The following is a 26823-nucleotide window of genomic DNA, read 5'->3' as shown; positions in this document are numbered from 1 at the left end:
CCTTGCTGTTTGACTTCTCCCTCCACCCAATCTTGCTTCATCACTTTTCATTGGCACTGACCCCCAGCAAATATCTTGCACCCCAGAATCTGTCTCATCATCTGCTTCTATAAAGCCCAATGAGGTATATTACTTATATTAAACTACGTGAGATTACTATAGTTTTCAAATGAGGATCTTAGTGCAATGGACTGAATGTTTACACCCCTCATATATTGAAAACTAATCTCCAACTTCATCCCCCCCAGTTGGGATAATAGTAATATAGCTTCATAGGATTTGAGTGAGGATTAAATGAGATGTTATCAATTCCTAAGAACTGTCGGGGACATTCTGAGGGCTATAAGCCATTAGATGTTATTGTTGCTGAGGCAAAGTATATGAATCTGGTACATTTTATTTTTAATTTAATTTATTTTTTTTCTAAGGTTTTATTTATTTATTTGAGAGAGAGAGAGGTCACAAGTAGGCAGAGAGGCAGGCAGAGAGAGGGGAAGAAGCAGGCTCCCCACTGAACAGAGAGCCCAATGCGGGACTCCCAAAACCCTGAGATCATGACCTGAGCCGAAGACAGAGGCTTAACCCACTGAGCCACCCAGGTGCCTAAATCTGGTACATTTTAAGTAGATGGTCTTGGAGAGGTAGTCAGGGGCAGACGATGCAGGCTTTGTCCGGCCCTCTCAGAACAAAGAATTCCCTCTCACGACATACAGGATGTGAGAGGAGAGGTGGTGGATTTATTTGAACAATAATAATGTGATCCCATTCACTCTGCAACCTCCATCATGCCACCTTGGGAGGAAACACTCAGCTAAGCCACTACTGAATTTTTGACCCACAGAAACTAGGACAGTAAGTGTTTATGGTTTTAGACCTGTAGGTGTTAGAACAATTTGTTTCATAGCAATTAAAAATTACAGGAGTCTGGGTTGTTTAGCTTTGTATGATCCTTACTCCTTCTTTCTTTCTATCCACCGAGTATATTGTAACACAAATATTTTTAGAAGTCATTCTTCATACAATACTGGAAAGGTCTATTCTTTTAGTTGTGAGATCACACAAAGCATTTTTCTATTCATGTTTGCCTCAAGAAGATTAGAAAGCCACAGTAGGTAAATGGAAAGTCCACAGAGGGACTCTTTTTCTCCCCCTGTACTTTTACTTTAAAATTTTTTTAATTTAAATTCAATTTAATTAACATAGACTGCTTTATTGCTTTCAGAGATAGAATTCAGTGATTCATCAGTTACCTATATCACCCAGTTCTCATTACTTCTAGTGTCCTTCTTTTTTTTTTTTTTTTATTAAAGATTTTATTTATTTATTTGACAGAGAGAAATCACAAGTAGTGGAGAGGCAGGCAGAGAGAGAGAGAGAGGGAAGCAGGCTCCCCGCTGAGCAGTGACCCGATGCGGGACTCGATCCCAGGACCCTGAGATCATGACCTGAGCCCAAGGCAGCGGCTTAACCCACTGAGCCACCCAGGCGCCCCTTCTAGTGTCCTTCTTAATGCCCAGCACGCATCCCCCCACCTGCCCTCCAGCAATTCTCAATTTGTTTCCTACAGGTAAGAGTCTCTTAGGGTTTGCCTCCCTCTCTGTTTTCCTCTCATTTTATTTTTCCTGCCCCTCCCCTATGTTCATCTGTTTTGTTTCTTAAATTCCACACATGAGTGCAATCATACGGTATTTGTCTTTCCCTGACTGACTTATTTTGCTTAACATAATACCCTCTAGTTCTATCAATGTCATTGCAAATGGCAAGATTTCATTCTTTTTTGATGGCTGAGTAATATTCTATTGTATATACATATACCACCTCTTCTTTATCCATTTATCTGTTGATGGACACCTGGGCTATTTCCATAGTTTGGCTATTGTAGACATTGCTGCTATAAACATTGGGGTGCAGGTGCCCCTTTGGATCACTATGTTTGTATCCTTTGGATAAATACCTAGTAGTGCAATTGTTGGGTTGTAGGGGAGCTTGATTTTTAATTTTTGGAGGAACCTCCATACTGTTTTCCAGAGTGGCTTCATCAGCTTGCATGCCCATCGACAGTGTAAGAGGGTCACAGAAGGACTTTTAAATGACCGAAGAGAAGTGACAGCCAGAGCCGAGCGCAGTTCATCCCAGCCACCTGGAAGAAGAGAACCTAACTACCTCAGTCAAGGCCACTCTGCAGCAAAGTGAGATTCGCTGCTTTAAGAGAATCCCATTTCCAGGTTTCCAGGTTTCTCTACACCACCCAGAAAGAAGCAGACTAGGTTCTCCCAGGTTCTCTCAGGTTCTCCCATGAGGTTGCAGTTCAAATGTTGCCAGGGCTCAGTCATCTAAAGACTTCAATGGGGCTGGAGGATCCTTCTGCAAAATGGTCCCTTCACGTGGTGCTGGTTGTTGGAAAGAGTCCTCAGTTCCTCGCAGTGTGCGATGATGGTGACTTGATTCCCTCACAGGGAATAATTAGAAAGAGAGAGAGTAAGGTGAAAGCCTCAATGTCTCTTGTAACCAACCTCAGAAATCACACATTGTCATTTCTGCAATATCCTATTAGTTGCACAGGTCAGCTCTATTTAATGTGGCAGAATACAACCAACTGTGTGGAACCAAGGATCTTTGGGAGCCATCTTGGTAAATGACTACTACTGTCCAAAGAAATTGAGATGGAATTTAAATGGAGTTGAGGAAGGTAGACCATGGTGGCTAGACTGTGGTCTCCATCTGTAAGATTGAAGAAAACTGATATGAAATTGTCCATGGAGGGCTTAGTTTCTAGGGGACTTCTCACCAGTGGTGCAGCCCATGTAAACCTCTCAGGAGGAATTCAGGCAGCATAGGCTCAAGGCAATTTCCTGTTGACATTGGTGTGGGATCTTTCATTCTTCTCTTGGTATATCTTTGTAGTTACATTTGGTATGTTATTCCTCTTACTCATTTCAAAATGTGCCTGATTTTCAAAGAATTCCCATTTTAAAAAATGATGTATTTTATTATTGCTCCAATGCTTCAGTAACTCTTTGGAAAACTTCTCTTGTCCCTGCCTTTCTTTACTAATAAGAATACAACCTAAGTAAAGGAAATTTCCTTCTGAGGGTTTATCTCCAGACTTCTTTTTCATTTATTTGCTCCTGCATGCTTCTGAGCTTTTAAGGGATGAGTCTTTCATCTTTGTGTAACCAATGCTTTTTCCAGACCTGGTACATAGTAGGTACTGAATTAATGTATGCTGCTAAAATATATTTAAATATTAAAGGTCACTGAACATAGAAATATATTCTGTATCTTATCCCCTCTGCTGCCTGCAGAACCAGCAAATTCATTTCTTAAAATAGCTTATTTTTAATTGCTTCAGTTACACATTTATGTTTTTTCTTTTTGATTAAGTTAGCTGAAAATGCCCCTTTATTCCATAGTATAAGATGATTATCACAATTAGTGTTAATGATCTCCTTCCCCATGTCCCTTCTTCCACTCTGTCTTGGAGGAATTTTCTTGGTGATTTTCCATCTGTTTCAGACTGATGATATGGATGGTAGGTGGGCTAGGGGTGAATATTAATAGAGCTATGTAAGGGGTATAATTAGGGTGGTGGTTTTGTGACCCTAACTCTCCCCCCCCTTTAAAAAAATATTTTATTTATTTATTTGTCAGAAAGAGAGGGAGCACAAGTAGGGGGGGGGGGCGGCAGGCAGAGGGAGAAGCAGACTCCCCCCTGAGCAAGGAGTGGGATGCGGGACTCGACTCAAGGACTCTGGGATCATGACCTGAGCTGAAGGCAGACGCCCAACCAACTGAGCCACACAGGTATCCCTCTCCTTTCTTTTTTGAAAAGGATGTCAAAAACACATCAGTTAGTTATCCTTATGACAAAAGAGTAAAAACCTAACTCAATTTATTAATAGTGTCCCATGGAAATCATGGATGAAAAAGGCATTCAGATCTCTGGAGGAAGTGGAAACAGGTATTGGGAAGCTAACAGTACTCAGCTTCCTCTCTTTTTATTTACATACAGATTGGTTTCCTCTTCTCTTCAATCCTAAGACTATGGCCACTGAATTAGCTGGATCCTCTGTGATGGGGACCTTGAGATGGAGTTAGGAGCATAAGAGGTTTGTTGATATTTAAGTCCCGTGAAAGAGAAAAGGAAGAGGAAGGTAGACTGGGCCGGGGAAGTTTTCACACCAGGATGCAGACCTGACAGGAGAGTGGGGAGGAATCAGGATCAGGCAGGAAGAGCCTCAGACCACGATATAGACCTGAGGGGAGCTCCAGAGGGAAGATTATCTGTTAGAGGTATTCTGTGTTGGCAGAAATGTCCAGGTGTCAGTGCCCTCTAGTGCACAGTCATTAGGTAGGGGTGACCTGGAACCAGGCTGGCCTGGGCTCAAAAGTTTGATTCTGCAGGTGTTAGCCACTGGAAGCTGTCAGTGGACTGTTCTTGCACTTCCTGATTCCAGGCCTTTCTTGAGAAGTGAACAGTATACTTCCATGGCTGCCATGGTCACCAAGAAATCAAAGTTCCCTTGTTGTGAGCATTTATGTAGAGAGTTTACTTGTGGGAGGGCCTGTAGGTATCTGCTCCCCAAATTACCAAGGGAGGGTTTGGGCCTAGGAGGGCGGGCTCATCTTTTACAAAATGGCCTCTGGGGCTCACTGCTGTGGTTAAGAAGAGGAGGGGCTGGGAATTTCCTCCACAAGGTATTGTCCTTGTAAAGCCGGTTAAAATTTGAAGGTTGGAGGTCACCAAATAGAGGAACATGTTCATTACTTTATCCAGTTGGTGCCAAAAGGCATGATGAAGCATATTTTTGAAAAATAACCTATTTTTTCCTTTTTGTAACCTCATTAGAAGAAAGCATACTTCTCTTCAAATATGTTACTTTGAGATAATAATCTTACGGAAAATTATCTTTGACTTTTTTGCTTAATTGCTTCAATCATAAACATAGAAACTATAAATAGTACATAGGTAGATAATCTGTGGTTCTGTTTCTCTGGAGAACCCTAAGTAAGGAACTAGAAGGATGGGTATTAGGACTCTCTGGTTGAAATAAAATTAACCATTGTTAATTAACTCAAGTAGAAAGTCATGATTTCTCAAAGTGCCAAACTATGTTTTGTTTTGTTTTTTTAAACCCAGTAATACACTAGTGGTGTATTAGTTATCTATTGCTGTGTTACGAACTGCCACAACCTTGGTGGCCTGAACAACACAAGTTAATACTCTCACAGTTTCTGTGGGTCAAGATTCTGGTTTCAGATGAGCTGGGGCTCACGGGCTACAATCAATAAGTCAGCTGGGGCTGTCACTCAAAGCTCAGGGCCTTCCTCCATCCCCACGTGGCTGTTTATTGGCAGAATTCAGTTCTTTATAGTTGTAGGACTGAAGTCTCAGCTCCTACATGAGCTGAGAAGTTCATGTAGGAGCTGAGACTTCAGCTCCTATGGGAAGTTCACTGTGTGATGTTTGCTGTCTTCTGTGAGCCAGCAGGAGCATTTCCCTGCTGTTTTTAAGGCTTTTTCACCCATTTAAGCCAGGCCCACCAGAAATAATGTCCATTTTAACTCAAAATAAACTGATTAAGGGCCTTAATTACATCTGTACAATGCCTTTTGCTATATAACAACAACAACAACAACAAAAAATCACAGGAGAGACATTTCATATTCATGAGTCCTTCTCAAGGAGGAAGGGGTTAAACAGGTAGACACCAGGGACAGCAATTTTAGGAACCACTTAAGAATTCTGTCCACCACAAATGGATCCAGTGTGAGTGCTAGAAAACTGACAAAAACCCCTTTCCTTTCTATCTTATCTCTTCTCTGTGAAAATCTACTCCCCTCAGATTCTCTGAATTATCAAGGAAGGGCTCTGGCCTAGCTGGGTAGGATGTCCAATTCTGGTTCTACCAGCTGTGGCCAGGGGCACGGTTTCATGTGTTAATGGCTCCTGAGGGCCCACTGGTGTGGCAGGGAACCCAGGGGTGGTGGGCTAGGTTTACCTCCTGCTTGTCTCTTATTCCAAAAGAGAACTTTCTTCTGGAAGGTAGGGTAGAGCAGAGAGTGAAAATGACCCTGGGTAGGAATGAGAGTGTTGTGATCTCTTTTATGGCACTCCAGAGTTTTCCCAGGAAGAAACGCCTCCTAAAACTAGGCTGTGTTCTTGCATGCCACATTCAACAAATCTAAACAGTGCGAAACTGAAATAAAAATGTATCTAGAGTAATAGTGGGGGGATGGGGAGTGATTGTTGATGGGTACAAGGTTTTCTTTTAGGATGATGAAAATGTTCTAAAACTAGTTTATGTATATTCCAGCACAGACTATAGAAATGGCCTGGAAATGGTGAACACCCTTAGCCCCAGACCCAGATCTCTTAATACTGTTACTCCATTAAAGATGGGCGCCTGGGTGGCTCAGGAGGTTAAAGCCTCTGCCTTTGGCTCAGGTCATGATACCAGTGTCCTGGGATCAAGTCCCCCATCGGGCTCTCTGCTCAGCAGGGAGCTTGCTTCCTTTCCTCTTTCTCTGCCTGCCTCTCTGCCTACTTGTGATCTCTGTCTGTCAAATAAATAAATAAAATCTTAAAAAAAAAAGATGGGCTCTTTGAGTAATGGCTTATTTCAAGTTTGGGTCATGGAAAGTATCAGATGTCTGTGTCACAGAGCAAGAATTCATGAATTAATGGAATCATGTGATAGGTTTGGCCAGTTTTAGCCTCTTCACATTGGCCACAGAGTTGTGGGTTCTGGCTTGGTGATATATGATCTTATTCTAGAGAGTAAAACAGAGGAAAGCTTTATTACTTAGGTCCCTAGAAGTCCTGCAGATGATGCTGGAGGCTGGGGTTGGAAATGTTGCTTATGTCTGCTGGGTCACTGCAGAGGCTTTGCAGTTATACTGGAACTTTCCAGGGGGTGGTGTGTGCCTTTTATGCTATATTTTTCCCTAATTCTGTTCTTCACATTCCCCACTTCATGGAGTTTTACTATGTCAGATACACTGTACATCTGTTTGTGTGACATGGCCCTTTGAAGGGTCACACACCATAGTAATATCTAAGACTTTTTCACCCTCCCCCACCCCAAAAGAATCATTTTTTGCCTTCCAGGGGTTGATATCATACATGCTGTTCATACTCTAGTCCACTTGTGCTGGCAAGTATGGAGAATGTACACATTCATAAACTGATAAGAAAGGGCCAAGGTAAATATACTCCTCCATTGGGAATCAAAGCTGAAGCTTCTCTGCTTGAGACCTTGGGCCACTGTGACAAGGGAACAAGACAGATTTCAGGCCTTTTTCTCCCGTGGGTGCTGATGTTCAGAGGTCTTGAACCACAGGTGCTGACCCTGAATGTATCTCCTGCGCACTGATGCCATGTCAGGGTCGGCTTCCTGGGAACACATGGGTCCCAACTTGAGTGTGTGGTTGACTTATTATTGCTGGGCATTTTGGTAGATGGTGAAACCTCATCACCATGAACACCTGCTAGCTCTCCTTCAATGCCCTCCAGAGCCACCCTCCCCTGCTCTGCGCTCAGGGACACTGACCACATGGATTACATCAATGGGCCCCTCACCTCTGGCTTCCTGAGAGGCCTGGTCAATGCGAGGCAATGTGGTGTGTTTGGGGGGTGAGGTTAGGTAGTTCTTCTCCCAGCTCCTCCCCTCTCAGGTCACAGTAGTCTGCCCATGTGTCTGTAGTAAGGGCCTCCCTCCTGTCTGCTGGACCTGTCAAAAGCTCTCACTCTCGGTTCCAGCAGCTACCTCCTCTCCTTGACTTCTCCAGACCTAATGCTTATAATAACTTCCTGCTCTTGCCTGTCCTAGGGGCATCTCATGATCTTTGCGCTTCTCCCCAGTTCTGCCCATCTCTGTAGTATTCCTTTTTTTGAACTCTCCTAAAATTACTCAGCTTGCAGATGAACTATTTCCTGCTGGGAACCTGGCTGACACACCTAATGCAGTGACCTGAATTAGGAACAGTGTTTTGAAATCTGGGGAAACAGTTCAGTGGGTAAAGGTCAAGTGGGATGTGTGTGTTTGCAGGAAGAATAGGAAGGAGGAGATTCAGGTGATGGATGTGTAAAGACAGGTTTTGGGGGTACAGTCTTGAGGTAGTAGAATATAAAAGTCTACATCTTTCAGGAGTTGGAGAAGTACTGTACAGTGCTGTGAGAAATGAATGTAATGCAGTTCATAAAAGCACATGCTGCAAGACCAAGATGTTATCACAAGGAGATGCTTAAGAGATGGCTAGATTGTTGCAATGCTTCGTGGTGGAGGGGTGGTAGTTAATGTTTTGTAGAAGAAATGAACACTTGAGAGTTTACTCTGTGCTAAAGTGCTGACATGGCACTGCTCTTAAGGAGAGAGGTCTGTTGATTTTGTATCCTTCAGTCTATGAAGCCCATGAATTTACCATGAGATGGTGCATTTTGCTTTGGGACTTAAGAAAAAAGCATCATCAGGGGCGCCTGGGTGGCTCAGTGGGTTAAGCCGCTGCCTTCGGCTCGGGTCATGATCTCAGGGTCCTGGGATCGAGTCCCGCATCGGGCTCTCTGCTCAGCAGGGAGCCTGCTTCCCTCTCTCTCTCTCTGCCTGCCTCTCCATCTACTTGTGATTTCTCTCTGTCAATTAAATAAATAAAAAACCTTAAAAAAAAAAAAAGAAAAAAGAAAAAAAGCATCATCAGCAGAGTCCACTGTGAGGACTCCTGTCTGAATGTATCCCTCGCATGCTAATACAAACCACTGGGGTTTGTCCTGCCCTTTGATTATTACTGACAAGTTCTTGTAGGTGGTAAATTTCTAATACAAATTTTTATTAATCCCCAGTGGTTATTACCATTAAAGGACTAAGCAGGGGTTCCACACCTGTTGACACAATCCACATACTCAGTTTCTTAGTGGTCTCTCTAATTCTTTCTGTGATCAATAAGCTAATGCATATCACCTTGAGTTTGAATTATTTTTTCCATCTACAAGATCTAAGATCTTCATTATACTCTCTGCTTTGCAAATGACATAGACAATTTAGCCAAGAATGTTCCTCTAGAATTCCCACCAAGGCCAGGAAGATGGCTCAGGAAATTGCTTACAAATTTCAGGGACCCCAAGAAGATCCTTCTGCCCCCAAATACATCTCTAATAGCTTATATTTTGTCTGAAGTACTCTCTATTAGAGTTAGTCCTTCAAGTCATGGACTCATTGGGGTCTTGAGCCCCAGAATAAATTCCTCAAAGCTCTTTTGCCAGTAAGTATTTGCTTTTTAAAGGCTAACAGAAACCTACTCATACTAGCTCTAGAACTAAAGACAATTTTATCCAAATGATACAAATGTTTCACAGAGCACAGTATACAAAGTAGCTTGGGAAATTGGTTCTTAGCAATTTTTTGGTTTCTATAGCATTCCTAACTCAAAGCAACTATTCTCTGAGGCTGTGTACATTCTCATTTCTGCTATTTCCTTCTGAGAAAAAAGAGTGAGGCAGACACACAGATGGACCTTCTCTGCCTTGGCCCTCTCATGAAGGAAATGGCCACTTCAACTCTGTGCCCACTTCAGTCCAAGGGTCAAGAAGGTCCTAATGTCTCAGAATCTCAATTCCATACCCCCAAGAGAACACAGTTGGCTCAGCTCTGGTCAATGGTCCACCCTGGGTCCAGTCACCTGGACTGGGGATAAGACCACATGGTAGTTGTGCAGCCATGAGTGCCAATGGATTAGGCATTCAGAGAAGGGGACATGCAAGGCAGGTCTTCCAAGAGTATAGGGGAATAGTGTAGAAACATGGGAATCTCTTTCACAATATTATGAGGAAAGACACCTATTTATCAACTCCTATCTGATGGCAGGGGCCTCAGATATGACACGTGCTTTTGAGGCACCTGCTCCTTTGCCAGCCTTCAGTGCTGCAGATAAGGCAACCCTAGATGGTACCATGAAATGGAAAGGAAAGGAGTTGCTGGGGTTGATAAATGGGTGTGCACAAGGAGAAAAATTATCACGTTTTGGAAAGCACTCGGGCGGACTGTATATAACCAGTACAATACCTAAGTCTTTGCTTTTTCCTTTCTTCTCCCCTCCTTTTTCTTAAACTTAAAAGAGACCTTATAAATTCAGTCCAGTCCATTTTTTTCCCCCAGCTGAAAATGAGGTTCATGGAGGCTATACTGATCTGCCTGGGGTTACAAAGCTAGTTAGGATCTTGGTTTTTATCTCTGCCCCTGACTGCTGGTCCTTCATGCTACTTTCCGCCTTCCTATCTCCAATCCTGCATTTTATTTAACTTGGCATCCTTATCTGGCTTTTCAGTTAAATTATGTTGTGGAAGAAATCACTCACAAATCCCCAAGAACCATTTGTGAGCAAGCTACAGTAAATATTTCTTGGGAATTACCCTCAGGTTAAAAAAGCAGCCTTGAGTTTCTCAAGCTTAGTAGCTCAGCAACTAAAAAGTAATGTTAATACCACCAAAGGGCTTAAAAGCAAATTGTGGAAAAGGGAAAAAAATCATTTGATCATAGTTGATAAAGACAGTCCTGGTGTGATAGGGAAGCTTTAGTACATTTCTCCTGGGGTCTGGCTTGATTTGAACCTTGTCTGTACAGAATTAGTGACTTGTAGAGTTACCCAGTAACATCTTATATTTGCCAAGACCTTGATTAATGTTTAAAGAAATGCTACATGCTGTTCTTTGCAAAATAGCTGCTACTGAGTGAAGTGGGTCAGCTTTCCCCTCAAAGAGCTTCATTCCTCCTGTGTGTTACCAATAATAACATCTAACATTTAGCGAACACTTCTTATGTGCTGGGTTCTATTCTAAATGGTATCTCTTCTAATCCTCAAAATAACCTTAAAAGGTATAGGTATTCTTCCCATTTTCCTGGCTAAGAAAAAATTAAATCTTAGAAATTGTCATGACTTAGCAGAGAAGATCAATTATCATAAGGTTTCACTTACTTGTGGAACATAAGGAATAACATGGAGGACATTAGGAGAAGGAAAGGCAAAGTGAAGTGGGGGGAAATCAGAGGGAGAGACGAACCATAGAAGACTGTGGACTCTGAGGAACCAATTGAGGATTTTAGAGGAGTGGGGGTGGGAAGATGGGTGAGGTTGGTGATGGGTATTAAGAAGGGCATGCAGTGCATGGAGCATGGGGTGTTATACGTACACAATGAATATTGGAACAATACATCATAAACTAATAATGTGTTGTATGGTGACTAACATAACACAATTAAAAAAAAAGAAAGAAAAAAGAAAGGTTGTGACTTGCTCTGGACCAAGCAGAAAATAAAGAGCAGAGTGAGGATTCAATATAGGTCTTTATGTCTCTAAAAACTGTTCCTTCCTTTACTCACGTTACTATGATGCCTCTTTAGGTATATTTAGGTAGAACCAGCATAGTTTACACTTGGTAGTTTTCTTTCTTTTCTTTTTTTAAAAAATGTATTTTATTTATTTTTTTAATAATTTTTTAAAAAGTTTATTTATTTATTTACTTGACAGACAGAGATCACAAGTAGGCAGAGAGGCAGGCGGTAGGGGCGGGGGGGAGGGGAGAAACAGGCTCCCTGCAGAGCAGAGAACCTGATGTGGGGCTCGATCCCAGGACCCTGGGATAATGACCTGAGCGGAAGGCAGAGGCTCAACCCGCTGAGCCACTCAGGCACCCCTTATTTATTTATTTGACAGAGAGAGAGATCACAAGCAGGCAGAGAGGCAGGCAGAGAGAGAGGGGGAAGCAGGCTCCCTGCTGGGCAGAGATCCCAGGACCCTGAGATCATGACCTGAGCCAAAGGCAAATGCTTAACGAATTGAGCCACCCAGGTACCCCAGAACTTGGTAGTTTTAAACTGGAAAGCAAGGGTTAAACATTTATTCTTCAAAAATTTCCCAATCTTCATCCTGCACTGCCCTCCCAATAAGAATGACCTAAAAGCTGCAAAGTTTTGACCAAATTATGAAATGGGCTTAGTGTATGAGGACTTTTATTTGGAACATAAAGTCAAAAAACAAGAGGAATAAGAATTGCTCATTTAGAATTTCAGATACTAATCTCTCTCTCTCTTTTTTTTTAATAAAGATTTTATTCATTTGACAGAGATCACAAGTAGATGGAGAGGCAGGCAGAGAGAGAGGGGGAAGCAGGCTCCCCGCTGAGCAGAGAGCCCGATGTGGGGCTCGATTCCAGGACCCTGGGATCATGACCTGAGCCGAAGGCAGAGGCTTTAACCCACTGAGCCACCCAGGTGCCCCAGGTACTAATCTCTTATCAGTGTAATTCTAGTCACTCCCACCAGAGGGCAGTTATCACATAAAAATATGAAACCCCTCCTGGCTTCAGTTTCAGACCACCAAGTCACATCACATCTGGATTTAGTTTTACAGCTCAGTACAGATCCTGAGAAGATCTCTGCTGATTTCAAGTCTGAAACTTGATATGAAACTTAATATGTCATGCCTACCCGCCCCCCCCCCCTTTTTTTTTTTGCCTTGCAACTGAAAGGAACTTCTGGCATCTTAGAAACCATCTTTTTAAATGGGGATGTTAATATGGGCCATTTTGAAGGTATATGTCTTATTTTGGAGGTAAAATCTTGCACCAAACACTCAGTGACACTCAAAAGCATTCTTCTGTATCCAAGAGTTTATATAAATACCATCTGGATTTCAGTAAGCTGTATCACTCTAGAAAACTGGATTTGTATGTTATTTCATGAGGATTCTAAAGATTAGCGGAGAAAAAAGATTGAAGTTTTTGACAGACAACAAATAACTTTCCAAGTGTCCAGGCTTATGGATCTAGAGAGGCAGTTAAAAACATTTCTATTTATTGATCACTTAGCACAATGCCTTATAGGGAAAATGCTTTATGGCCAGAATCAAATCCAATCTTCCCAACATCTCTGGAATGAATGTTTTGTTATTATAACCATAGTAAAGATGAAGAAATTGCAATATACTCAGGAGAAGTAACATGCCAAAGGATACACCCTTGTTCCATATTCTTAATCACCATGAATAGTAGATCTGTAAGAGATGAGATGGGTCCAAGTACACATACTTGTTTCAAGATCAAGGTCCACTGGTGCTCAAAAAAAAAAAATCAATGTCAGGAAAAGAAGCATGAGGTGGGGCAGGTAGCCTATCTGTCTGCTCTCACTGGCTACACTGAAGGTTCCACTAAGTCCAAGGGTGTAGCTGCTTCAGCGATGGTTACAGACCCTCATTCCATGTCCGGTCATGATCCCAGGTGTTGTGTTAACTCAGAAGGCAGACAGTCTGGCAGGATCCTGGCTAGCAGGTGGAGGACATAGAAAGTAGGATCTGGACCCACAGAAAGAACAGATGGGCTCTAGAGGAGTACTTTGGCCCCAGCCATGGGTTAAGATTCAGGACAGGATGCAGGCCTTAAGAAGGACTGTGGAAGCTGTCAGGAAGATAGCAACAAGAGGAGAACATCTTGGCCAATGTTCAGCTTTACAAATTGGGCTAACTCTAAGAGTAGGAAGGGCTATGATTTGGAATCTGGCTAAAGATTCAAGAGGGCAGACAGATACCCAGTTGTGTGGCTATGCCACAGGGTCTAGGGAAGTTGGCGTCCCTAGAAGTGGGGTAGCAGTGGGGTGAGGTTGTTGATGTGTCATCTGCCTTTGTTACAGTATTCAGGAGCAGGAGCAGGGATGAACTTGAGAGTGGGTGCCTTGGTGAACCCAGCAAGAAGGACTTGGCGAAGGCAGAGTAAACATGGTGGGAGTTCATTCTGGATCTGAACTCCTGCCCCTAACATGCCCATTCCTGAGCAGAGCCATATGAACCTGATTCTAGGATGGCAACATCCTCATTGGAAGACATAGGTGGTCTCTTCAGGCTTGGGGACCTGAAGGGTCAAGAGCACAACTGAATGAGCAGAATCTTTCAAAGCTTTTCTCCTTCACTAGTTCTTGAACACCTGCTCTATGTCCCATGATTCCTAGCATAGTACCTAGCTTAATAATGTGTAAAATTAGACCCAGGAGTTTAGAACTAAGGTTCCAGGTAAACCTCATCCCCAGCAAGTACAGGACAATCATTTTCATCTGAAGATACATGGGCACTCTGTAGGGAGAAGGAGGATTGACTCTTAAAGGAAGACCATCAGAGCATCAGCGGTAAGATGAAGTTGAGGGCATCTGTATAGTTTCCTGTGACTGCTGCAGCAAATTACCACAAATTGCCTAGTTTACCAATAGGTGTTTATCTTCCCCCAGCCCTGGAGGCCAGTAGTCCAATGGCAGAGCTGCCTCCCTCCAGAGGCTCCAGGGGAGAATCCATTCCTTACTTCTTCCAGGGTCTAGTGGCTGCTGGGATTCCTTGACTAGTGACCCCAACACTCTAACCTCCAAGACCAGCATCTGCAATGTCTCTCTGCTCCATTTTCTCTGTGCTCCGCCTTCCTGCATGTGTGTGGGCATGCGCGCACACGTGTGTGTGTGTGTGTGTGTGTGTGTGAAATCTCTCTCTGCCTCTCTCTTATAAAGGCACCTGTGGTGGCATTTGGGCCCTAGGGTAATCTCCTCATATCAACACCCTTAACTTAATCACATCTATAACATCTTTACCAAATAAGGGAACATTTACAGATTCCAGGGAGTATGACATGGGCATATTTTGGAGGGTCATTATTCAGCATTCCATTATTATATTATTATAATGTCTAAGTTGAAAGAAATAGCATGGGATGGGGTGGGGGCCAGAGGCGAAGCAGAAGGAGTGTTTGGAGGACAGCAGAGAAGTTAGTCGGAAGATAGGGACCTTGCAGAGCAACATTCTCTTTTTAAAATTTTTGCCCTATTGGTGGAGGTCTTGAACCCCAGACTTAAGAGTTTGGAATATTTGATGGAGGAAATTCTATAAATGTGGAATTAGACAATTCTGTCTAAATTTACATTTATGTAACAGCAATAGTTTTCATATGAGAGAGCCTAAAACCACCCGGGTACTTGATCAAAGGAAGGACCCTGTGATCCAATCAGTGTCTTAGGAAGACTGTTCTCCAGCCTCTCAAACCCTGTTCAAATGTATTTGTGCTTATTACTGCTCCTATCTAGTATAATTCTTAATAGTCATAAGGCTAACATTGCAGAGCTGACTCTACCCTACGGATTGCAGTAAGGTTTAATCAAATCTCCCTTTAAATATCTTGGGGTCCCTGTGGGCAAGGATGCATATTGCAACTTGGCTGTCACTGTACCTCCTTCTAGATGCTGCTACAGTCTGTTGTCATTTCACGAATGTCTCTCTGGGTAGCAGAGGCCCTTGACTCTTGTTTACGCAAAGCATGCGTATAGTCCCTTTCTTAATTCCCCCAAAGCCTAGTAGACTCTAGGCTGTAATGTGGAACAAGACGTAATTTATGTCTTCAGGATGACAGAAGGAAAATTCTTTAAAAGAAATGTTTAGGGATGCCTGGGTGGCTCATTCGGTTGAGTCATGATCCCAGGGTCCTGGGACCAAGCCCCACATCGGGTGACCCGCTCAATGGGGACTCTGCTTCTGTGCTCTCTCACTCATTCTCTCTCTCAAATAAATAAATAAAATTTTTAAATGTTTTATTTATTTTTTAATATTTTTATTAACATATAATGTATTATTAGCCCCAGGGGTACAGGTCTGTGAATCGTCAGGCTTACACACTTCACAGCACTCCCCATAGCACACACCCTCCCCAATGTCCATAACCCAGCTATCCTCTCCCCGCCCCCCACCACTGCAACCCTCAGTTTGTTTTGTGAGATTAAAAGTCTCTTATGGTTTGTCTTCCTCCCAATCCCATCTTGTTTCATTTTCTCTTTCCTACCCTCTAACCCCCCCATGTTGCCTCTCAAATTCCTTATATCAGGGAGATCATATGAAAATTGTCTTTCTCTGATTGACTTATTTCGCTCAGCATGATACCCTCTAGTTCGATCCACATTATTACAAACAAATGGCCAGATTTCATTTCTTTTGATGGCTGCATAGTATTCCATTATTCACACACACACACACACACCCCTCACATCTTCTCTATCTATTCATCTGTTGATGGATATCTAGGCTTTTCCCATAGTTTGGCTATTGTGGACATTGCTGCTATAAAAATTCGGGTGCATGTGCCCCTTTGGATCACTATGTTTGTATCTTTAGGGTAAATACCCAGTAGTGCAATTGCTGGGTCATAGGGTAGCTCTATTTTCAACATTTTGAGGAACCTCCATGCTGTTTTCCAGAGTGGTTGCACCAGCTTGCATTCCCACCAACAGTGTAGGAGGGTTCCCCTTTCTCCGCATCCTCGCCAGCATCTGTCATTTCCTGACTTGTTAATTTTAGCCATTCTGACTGGGGTGAGGTGGTATTTCATTGTGGTTTTGATTTGTATTTCCCTGATGCTGAGTGGTGTGGAGCACTTTTTCATGTGTCTGTTGGCCATCTGGATGTCTTCTTTGCAGAAATGTCAGTTCATGCCCTCTGCCCATTTCTTGATTGAAAAAAAAAATGTTTAAAACAGGATATGGGGGGGGGGTGCCTGGGTGGCTCAGTGGGTTAAGCCACTGCCTTCGGCTCAGGTCATGATCTCAGGGTCCTGGGATCGAGTCCCGCATTGGGCTCTCTGCTCAGCAGGGAGCCTGCTTCCTCCTCTCTCTCTCTCTGCCTGCCTCTCTGCCTACTTGTGATCTCTCTCTGTCAAATAAATAAATAAAATCTTAAAAAAAAAAAAAAAACAGGATATGGGCCATCCAGTTCTCAGCACTATCCGCTGTGCCCCCCTCAGAAACACTTGCTAACCAGTTCTCTCCTTTCCATCAGACTAACAGTCAATTTTCTTAAAAGCATCTAATTAAAACCAAACAAACCTTTCAGACCTTATGTCAGGCTCTAGGGAATTCTTTCCATCCCCACCCACCTGGCTCCTCGAAATTGTAGTCTGTATGTGATATTCACTCCTCAGCCAGCTGCAGTTTAACTTCTGCCCCTGCCTTGCCTCTGATTCTCCCCTTAGTTAAATCAAAGACACCCTTGCTGCTAAATCTATGCTCCATTCTTGTCTACCTTAACCTCATCATGTTTGACCGAAGCTGTGCTGTTTGGTCTTGTTGCACTTCTCACTTCCTGCATTACTCAATGTCTTACCACCGGCACAGAAGGGAAACCAGTTTGGACCATTACAATCTCTCTGCAGAAAAGTAATTCACCCCACAAAGATGGTACATGACCTTGCTTAATAACGTAAAACATTAACTGTTTTCCAGACTGTGGGTTGTGACTGATTTGGGGGTTGTGAAATAAACTTAGTGAGTTGCAAGGCTCACTGTTAAGCTCAGTGGAATTGACTAGAGACCATCAGAGTGGATCACATGTAGTAAAGCTAAGTGTTTCGTGCCTAGAATGTGCATAGGTTTGCACACTCTATGCGGAGGCTAACCAAATTTCTTTTTGTGGGTCTTATCAGAAAAGTAAAAAGTAAAAAAGGCACTGACTTGGGTCTTCATAAAGGTAACTCCAATATTCCAGAATAGAACCTACACTTTAATTTGGAAACATAGAACAAAAATCTTCAGCAAAAATCTTTCACAAAAATCTTGATTTTGAAGAGATAAAAAAATAGTATTAACTTTAAAATAGGATTCTGGTTCATTCCTAGAGCAACCGGTAAAAATTGAGACAGCTTTGACAATGTCCTGTTGTCCCAACAAAAATGACACACGAGGCTCTCCACAAGCTGGCTCCTGCTCACCTCTCAGCCTCATGTCCCCACTTTGTACTTTGTAATCTACACAGCAGCCACACCAAGTCCTCTGCGTCCTGCAATCACCCAGTTTTAGCTCCAGGCCCTGCAACATGCCATTCCAGGACAGGGAACACTCCAAGTCCCTCACCTCCTTACCTTCCGTGCCTAAAGCTTCATTTGCCCCACTCTGTGGCCCATCTCATCCCTGAGAGATCACTCCTCCTAGGGAAGCTTCTCAGACTCCAAGCCTAATTGTTACTGAAATCCCCAAATAAGCCCCTGTCCATGAGGGTCCAGGAGAGCAAGTCATGAGGCCAACTAGAGCAGTTCTTCCCACCTGTTTTATTATTGCACTGTGCTGCTCACCCCAAGAAGTCTTTTGAGACCTTTTTTACCTAATGCTCCTCCCTGTCCCCTGTGAAATTTTAATACCACAGATACACGACATGTCTGTTTGTGTTGTGAGTGTGTACATGTCTGTTTGTATACTGTGGCCCTTTGGAGGGCCACAAACCATTATCTAATAGTTAAGATTTTACATAATCTTAAATTACATGCATTTTTTTTCTCTATAAGGACCAATTTTTGTCCCCTTGTGGGTGATCGTCCCCACTGAGAATTCATGGAATAAAATAAAACTCTGCTAGCCCTCTCAAGGGAGCTAGGAATAAAACAGTTCATGTTCTTTCCTGATGAGAAGCTTAGGTCAAATGCTGAAGGTGCAGGAAGATGAAGTATAGACTTAACAATGAGGCTGACTTCGACCTAACCCAGGTGGAGTTGGCAGTAGGGCAAAAGTTATTCTGCAGCAGGGTGGAGAGTGACCACTGACTCTGGGCTACAGATCCAAGGAGTGGGGCTGGAAGGGGATGAGAGTCACTAGCTTGAAGGTGACAGCAGATCTAGGAAGTCTTGTTCTAAGAAGATGGGACATACTTGACCTTAGGCTGCTGGAATGTGGATACTGAAAGACTGGAGAATACCCAGGAAGGGGTAAGTGGCTGGATGAAAGTCCAGAGGAGGAGGGAGGGGACAAGGGAATCACAGGCCAGGGATAAAAGGGTAGAGGAAGCTTCTTTTCCTCTGCAATGTCTGGGTGTGAATGTACAAGGCCTCAGGGAAGTCAGTTCATTGGGAGAGTGAGATCAGGCCACAAGGGAAGGCCAGAGGAGTGGAAGACATCTATAGCATCCCCTTTGGAGAAACTGCAGAAGCTGATCAAAGTACACGGAAGGATGGCCAAACGGCATCAAGGACCAAGTGAAATAAGAAGTACAAAATCTATAGCAGTGTGACGTCTTTTTACCTATCACTTTCCAGGTGCTGTCTTGGGTGCAGGGATGCAACAGCAAGCCCTAAGTTTCTGACCTCAGACTGCCATTGTCTGCCTTGCCCAACTGGAGTGTAAAGTCATGAGTAAGATGGCTTTCCATACTGGTCATGGTGAAGAAGAGAAAACAGAGTACTGTAATGGAGTGACAGGTGGGCGACTTCGCTGGATGGTCAGGAAAGGCCTGCCTGAAGAGATGACATTTGATCTGAAGCCTGAATGGTACAAAAAGGGCAACCTTGAGACATTCTGAGAGTGGAACTTTCAAAACAAGAGGGTCTCTAGTACAACGGGAACAAGGAAGAAATATGCTTGTCTTCAAGGGCAGACAGTGTGGCTGGATCATAGGATCAAGAGAAGAGGTGGGGAAGAGGCCAGCAGGGACTGAGTACTGTTGACCTTTGGCTGTGGCAGCTTAGGGGTACCCACACCCTACATGGTCAAACATCCAAGTATAACTTTTGACTCTCCTAAAACTTAACTACGAATAGCCCTCTATTGACTGGAAGTTTTACCCATAACATGAACAGCTGATGAACACACATTTTACATGTTATATGTATTATATTGTATTCTTATAATAAAGTAAACTAGAGAGAAAAGAAAAGAAAATGTTATTAGGAAAATCACAAGGAAGAGAAAATGCATTTGAAGTATTATACTGGGTTTATAGAGAAAACAAAAACATAAACAACCCAGGGAGGAAGGACAGTAGGGCAAGAAGTGGGGCAGAAAGACCAGTTTGGAAGCCTGGTAGATTCTCCAAAGGGAGAAAGGGTCGAGGTAGTTGATGAGATGCAGGGCAGTTCAGGGGTGGGCAGGATCAAAGGGCAGTTTTGGGAAAACGAGAGAGGTCTTGCGTGTTGCATCAGAAATGCTGATACTCGATTCTAACCGCAGCAAGTCATACACACAATCCCACGTGGAAACACCTCTCACACCTGGTCCTCCTTGCCTATTTTCAAGGTTCCTGGAGGCGATAAACTGCAAGATTACTAGATACGTTTTTCTCTGCCCACCCGAATAATATCTTTGCAGGTTTTTTTAAAGTTTTATTAATTTATTTTTTCAAAGATTTTATTTATTTATTTGACAGAGAGAGATCACAAGTAGGTAGAGAGGCAGGCAGAGAGAGAGAGAGAGAGAGAGGGAAGCAGGCTCCCTGCTGAGCAGAGAGCCCGATGTGGGACTCAATCCCAGGAACTTGAGATCATGACCTGAGCCGAAGGCAGCGGCTCAATCCACTGAGGCACCCAGGCACCCCCTAATTTTATTTTTTAGAGCAGTTTTAGTTTTTAGGTTTTCAGTTTAAGTTCTTTAAATAGGCTTTCTTTTCTTTTTTAATTAAAAAAATTAAAAAGATTTTATTTATTTATTTGACAGAGAGAGATCACAAGTAGGCAGAGAGACAGGCAAAGAAAGAGAGAGAGAGAGGAGGAAGCAGGCTCCCTGATGAGCAGAGAGCCTGATGTGGGACTTGAACCCAGGACCCTAAGATCAAGCAGAGGCTTATTCCACTGAGCCACCCATGCACCCTAGGCTTCATTTCTTATAGCAATTTTTAGAGCATGGTCAGAGGAGGGAGGGATGAACAGGTAGAGCACAGAAGATTATGGTGGTGAAGCTACTCTGTATGATACTACAATAGTGAGTACATGCCCTTATACATTTTTCCAAATCCACACAATGCACACCACCAAACCCTAATGGACACCGTGGGTCATCATGTCAATGCAGAGTCATTAATTGCAACAAATGTAACACTTTGGTGGGGTTACCGGCAATGGGGGATGCTATGCCTATATGGGGTGGGGGTTATATGAAAAACCTCTGTACCTGCTCAATTTTGCCTTGGCTGTTTCAAGTATTTTAAAGCCAAATCCTTAATATCTTACCTATTTCCTGCCACAGGCAGTGTGCTCTATTCTTGACTTACCCCTCAGAATAGCACTGATGAAAACAGCTCTCAATATTTTATGAGTCAGAGGACATTAAAATATCTAAAAGAGTACATGTTCCAGTGCCTGAGTGGCTCATTTGGTTGAGTGTCTGTCTGTCTTCAGCTCAGGTCATGATCCAGGGGTCCCGGGAGGGAGCACCACAGGCTCCCTGTTCAGCAGCAAGTCTCCCCCTTCTGCCCCTCCCCCTGCTTGTTCGTTTTTCTCTCTCTCTCTCTCCTTCAAGTAAATAAAAAAGTCTTTAAGAAAAAAAAAAAAAAGAGTACATGTTCCTCTCTAGGGCCACCAACTTGTAAAGTGCAGGTCAAAAAAGCTGAGTGTAAACAGCATTATTAAAGCATGTTCTTTAAGTACATACCAAAATGTCTGTAGAGGTTTTTAGAGTAATAAAAAGGACCCAAGGGATGTCGTTCCCTTCTGTTTTCTGACACTTACTTTTTTAGACATTTTTCTATCATTCTAAGAAAATGGATATATGATTTTAAAGAAAGGTATTCCTGACCCCACCCATTCTAGAAAATACAAATCTCCGTGGAGTGGAAGTTTTTTACATTTTAAAACTTCTTGTGCATTTGTACCTTACACACTCTGTAGGAATAAAAAGCACAAACGTGTTTTACGGTAAAAAGTCAGTGTCCCTCCAGCCCCTGCCTCCCAAGTACTGATATCATCACAGGAGGCAGCCGGTGTTCCGTGGTGTTCAGCCACATATCTTCCAGAGAGGTTCTATTTATATAAGCAAATACCTACTTACTAAAAAAGCATAAATAGTAGCATATTATATGCTGTTCTGGACTTTTCTTTTTATTAAGCATGTTTTGGAAATCCTTCTCCAACAATGGATAGAGTTGCCTCATTTGTTTTTTAATGTAAGTTGAATATAAAGGGTATGATAATTAAGAAACTGCATGTCATTTATTTGCCTTTTAATAGCAGAGCTACAACTAGATTAATCCTTAGTTTTCTGGGCTTTACTATCAAATAGTTCAATGCTTTAACATTTTACTCTCCCCTGTGGCTTTATTTCCATTGCTAAGTTCCCCACTCTATGCCCCTGCCCACTTCCATCTAAGGTTTGACATCATTATCTAACTTAGTCATGTGATCTCATTTTTGATAAATCAGATATAATAAGCCCAGAAGACTTGGCTCAGATGTCCCTTAAGGACACATGATGAAAAGATGAAAGAAAATAAAATGCATAGAACAGAGGGGTGAGAGTTGGTCACATGTCGGAGATTTGAGTATCTGTGTGTGTGTGTCTTAACTCCTAGTCAATTATAGCTACATTCATCCCTCCCAGCTTTGCACTTGGGGACAAGGACGAATGCAGTCTTAGCTCATATTATAAAATGAGTGCACATCTTTGGACTGTTCTAAGAAGCCACAGTCCCTTAGATCACTATAGCTCAAGGACAGACACACACTCAGAGATTTTTTTTTTTTTTTTTTAATGCTGCTTCTGATTCTGAGTCTTTTTTTCTCTTGAGGCAAGCAAAGCAGACACACTTGCCAAGGATAACTGAGAATGTAAGGACTATCCTTGTCTGGGCAGCTTGAGCGGGCTGTGTGCTAAATGCAACTTCGAACCATGCCCTATAAATAGCTGTTCATTGTCAGCGTGTGTGAAAAGACAAGAGTGGGTGTGTGGTGGTATGATTCAGGCCTAATGAAGTAGTCGCGTCTGCGCAGGGTTACAACTGGTAACCTAGTCAGTAGGCAACTGGAAGGGCTCGCCTCTGACCGAACACAGACTGAAGGAAAGCTGTTCAATACCGGTTTTGCCTCCAACCATGGCAAAAATCATCCTGAGGCACCTCATCGAGACGCCAGTGCGCTACCAGGAGGAGTTTGAAGCTCGAGGCTTGGAAGACTGCAGGCTGGACCACGCGTTGTATGCACTGCCGGGGCCAACTACTGTGGACCTGAGACAAGCCAGGGAGGCCCAGCTTCCTCCGGTGGACTCAGAGGCCAAGATGCCGGCCCAAGAAGGCAAATCCCGCTTCCAGATCCTGCTGGACGTGGTCCAGTTCCTCCCCGAAGATATCATCATTCAGACCTTCGAAGGCTGGCTGCTGATCAAGGCTCAGCATGGAACCAGAATGGATGAGCATGGTTTTATCTCAAGAAGTTTCACCCGACAGTATAAACTGCCAGATGGCATCGAAACCAAAGATTTGTCGGCCGTCCTCTGTCACGATGGAATTCTGGTGGTGGAAGTAAAGGAGCCAGCTGGAACTCAGTGAAATCTTATCAATTCCTGTTCATACGGCAGGAGGAACATTATAGTTCAGCCAATGGTACCAAGGGGTTGTTTGTATTAACCATATTTGAAATGACTTTTATAAGATTGAAAATAGAAACATAGTTCCTGGTATGTTGAGGTTGTGTTTGTTATTCTTACTCAGAGAGGAAAATTGTTAAATGTTTCTATAGATCAAAGGGATGCTAATCTAACACCTGAAACACTGACAGTTTAGGAGACAATGTGGATTCTAGTGAAGATTCAGAATTATTTCTTCATTACTCCAAAAAATGTCCCAGAAACTGCATTTGTAATACTTGATGGCAAAAGAGCCATATAAATTTCTTATCCATTTTATGAAAACTTTTTATATTGCTAAAAAAAAGTTGTGATTCCCTTCACTTGACAAGCTTTTCTTTCTTTTTCTTTTTTTTTTGACAAGCTTTTCAATGAATTTTAATTGAAGTGGAATCTGTAAATATAGAGTCTGAAAGTTGAAATACAGCACTTAGGAATTGGGCCTGAAATGTATTTATGATTCATTACAGCTGTTACTGCCTTAAATGTAATGCTGGAATTTTCAGATGTAAATTTTATTTAAAAAAAAAAAAGTTCTAAATATGTACCTCATTTTTAAAAAGTCAAACTGAGTGCTGGATTGATGTATTTTTAACAACAGCATATGTTCTGTGGATATTTATGCAATGTTACAAACTTATATGTTGACTCATATTCTTATAATTTTGTATTAAGTTTAGGAAACCACTTTAGAAAGTATAATTACTGAATTCAAAGAGTTTTACTCTACAATCTTTGATGCTACTTAGAATTTTAGATTTTAGAAGACAGCAAAATATACTGCATCTGCTGTCTCTGCATAATCCTTTGCTTTAAATAGCCTGGCAGGTAGTAGAGTTTCCCAGGCCAGAGCTTGCACAGGGGCTGAGAAGTGCTGAGACACTGATGGAGGTTAAGGATTTGCTTTAGGAATATTGCCATCAACAGCTGGTCTGTGACATTCCAAAGATTTGCTATCTCATTCTGTACATGCTAAAAATTTCTCAGGAGGAAATGGCCACTTTTACCCTGTACCCCATGTGTGCGGCCAGCGAGCCTATGCACAGTGCTGGGAATAGAAGGGACTGGGTGTGCAAAGAGCCAGGATGGACGCAGGCCACTGACGACACCCCTGTCCTCCTCCACAGCGCTTTGTTGTTTGAGTGACAATGTAAAAGACACGAAGGAAAGAGAAAAAGACACCAAACAGTTCTAAAAAGTGTTTTGAAAGCAAACATAATTGGAGAGATGTTTACAATATAATTAAATTGCAAAGATTTTGAAGCTGAATGTTAATGCTTATTCACTGAGGTTTGTGCAGCATAAGAAATTTTGTTTGACAAAGTAAATATCACAGACCAGCTTTGCTACATTACAAAGATGATCATAATTAATGGGACTCCATCTAATACAATTAGACCTGGGATGCCATTTGTCCCACTTTAGATTATTCTTTCTCAATGATTGGCAGGTTGGTAGGGAAACAAAGTAGTGCTTTGAGAGTAAACCAATCAATAAAAACATCCCTCTCATTTGGCCTTATCTCTACTCTAGAGAAGATCCTACTTCTGGGAAAATTCAGGAAATAAAATTATTATTATTATTTTTAAAGATTTTATTTATCTATTTGAGAGAGAGAGAATGAGAGAGAGAGTGCAGCACACATGAAGTGGGTGGTGAGGCAGAGGGACAGCAGACTCCCCATTGAGCCAGGAGCCTGACATGGGGCTGATCCCAGGACCCCGAGATCATGACCAGAGCAGAAGGGAGATGCTCAACTGCACAGGCTCAACTGACTAAGCCAACCAGGTGCCCCAAGAAGTAAAATTCTTACCATGAGGAGCAACCAATAGAAACTTCTCCTTTAAAGAGGAACACTAAAATAACCACCTCATCCAATTAGCATTATTTTTCCTTAAGGTATATTTAAAAGTATTACATAACCATTTTGATTTGGAAAATATATAAAACGCTATAACAAATTTTTAAAAATTCTCTTATTACTATGAGGTTGCTACTTCAAATCTCTAGTTCCATCTTCCCCTATGCATAAATACATATATCACTTTTCACAAAGTTAGGATTATATTTGCATGGAGTTTGATGCCCCAATCATTCGGGTTACTGTCTGTTGCCAGCCTCATGTGGTGCCAACCCAAACCCATCCCTCATCCTTGCCAGTCCCATTCTGAGCCCAAGCAGGCTGACCCCCACGAGCTGCCATCACTCTAGTTTCCAGCAGCTGGCTTCAGACAATGGAAGTGCTGACCGGAGGCCAGAGACTGGAGAGAGGATTCGTGGGCAGGAGAGGACAAAGTTCAGGGCATTTCCTTCTGTCAACCTGCTGGGATGAGGTACTGGCAGGCCTGTGTCTCTCCTTGACTACACCTCTGGAGAAGTGACTATTTCTCCAGGCCTCCCGCTTGGACTGGGCTTAGGTATCCTAATGCTGTTTCTTCCTTTTGCCCCATCAGCAGTTGGCACGATTGTGTTTTCTGCCCTTTCTTGTCCCCGGTCTTCATCATCCTCTATCGATTCCTCTTACGTGGTCTGCTTTCCCCTCAATGGTCCCTTCCTTAGATCCCCTTTCAGGTGATGGAATTCTGTTTTCCTCCAGAACTCTGACTGCTTATCTTCTTAAGTGTGTGTGTGTGTGTGTGTGTGTGTGTGTGTGTGTGTGTGTGTGTGTATGTGTTTAAACTGCATCTCTTGCTTTTATACCAAACAGAAGTTGATTTGTAATGGCTATGCACTATTCCAACCCATATAAAACATAATTTAACCATTCCTTTTCAGTACTGGTCCTAATAGGAAACAGCAATGTCAAAATTAGAATAATTCAAATTTGAATAATTTATTTGTAAAGAGATCGATTTCACAGGAGTGGGCAGGGTGAAGAAGAGCTGTAGGGGACAGTGTATAACCTGAGTGTAGCAGTGTGCAGCTGTTCTGTTCCCTGGGTCCAAAGAGATGAGAGGAGGAAGAGGGTCTCAGGAATCAAGATTGTCAGATGGAGGAGACCACCAGCTGTGACTTTCTTTTGATGATACAAACAGCCCCAGATAACCTCTCCCTGGTGTCAGGAAAATAAATATTTATCCTTCTAATATCCTACCAGGATGGCCCACTGGTGGGACGTAAGTGGTAGCTGGAGGGCGTGGACACCCTGTTGATTTGGTTCCACAGCCTCCCAGAGCAGGGCGCAGGGTAGAAAAAAAGTGGAGAGTGACTCCTGTGGACTGAGGGGAAAATATCCAGCACTTCTGTGAAGTGAGTACTGTTGTTACAGCTCTTTTGGACAAACTTAAAATACAGCCTGAAACATGGATTGAAGTGCTGACACTTTATTTGGGAAGTGCAAGTGCAGAACAGTAAAAGTGAGGAAATAGGGGGAAAGAGGCGAGAAAAAAACGGGAAGCGAAGTGAGGTGATGTGTTACTATGCTGACCACCATGGCTCGATGAGCTAT

The 26823-nt window shown here is 42.7% G+C and overlaps 2 protein-coding genes across 13 annotated transcripts in view; one reads left to right on the top strand and one right to left on the bottom strand.

The window, feature by feature from the left end:
- The window catches only part of LOC309860781 (uncharacterized protein), a 130669-nt gene that overhangs the window by 68060 nt on the left and 35786 nt on the right, over positions 1-26823 (bottom strand). The window lies entirely within an intron of this gene.
- HSPB3 (heat shock protein family B (small) member 3) lies at positions 22720-24930 on the top strand. Its single transcript, XM_082724676.1, has one exon. The coding sequence runs from the start codon at positions 22846-22848 to the stop codon at positions 23296-23298; it is 453 nt and encodes a 150-aa protein (XP_082580802.1). The 5' UTR covers positions 22720-22845; the 3' UTR covers positions 23299-24930.

This window comes from Mustela nivalis (genome assembly GCF_964662115.1).
Source record: "Mustela nivalis genome assembly, chromosome: 3".
Taxonomy (NCBI): Eukaryota; Metazoa; Chordata; class Mammalia; order Carnivora; family Mustelidae; genus Mustela; species Mustela nivalis.
Note: the sequence above shows the minus strand (reverse complement) of the source record. Positions and strands in the feature narration are given on the sequence as shown.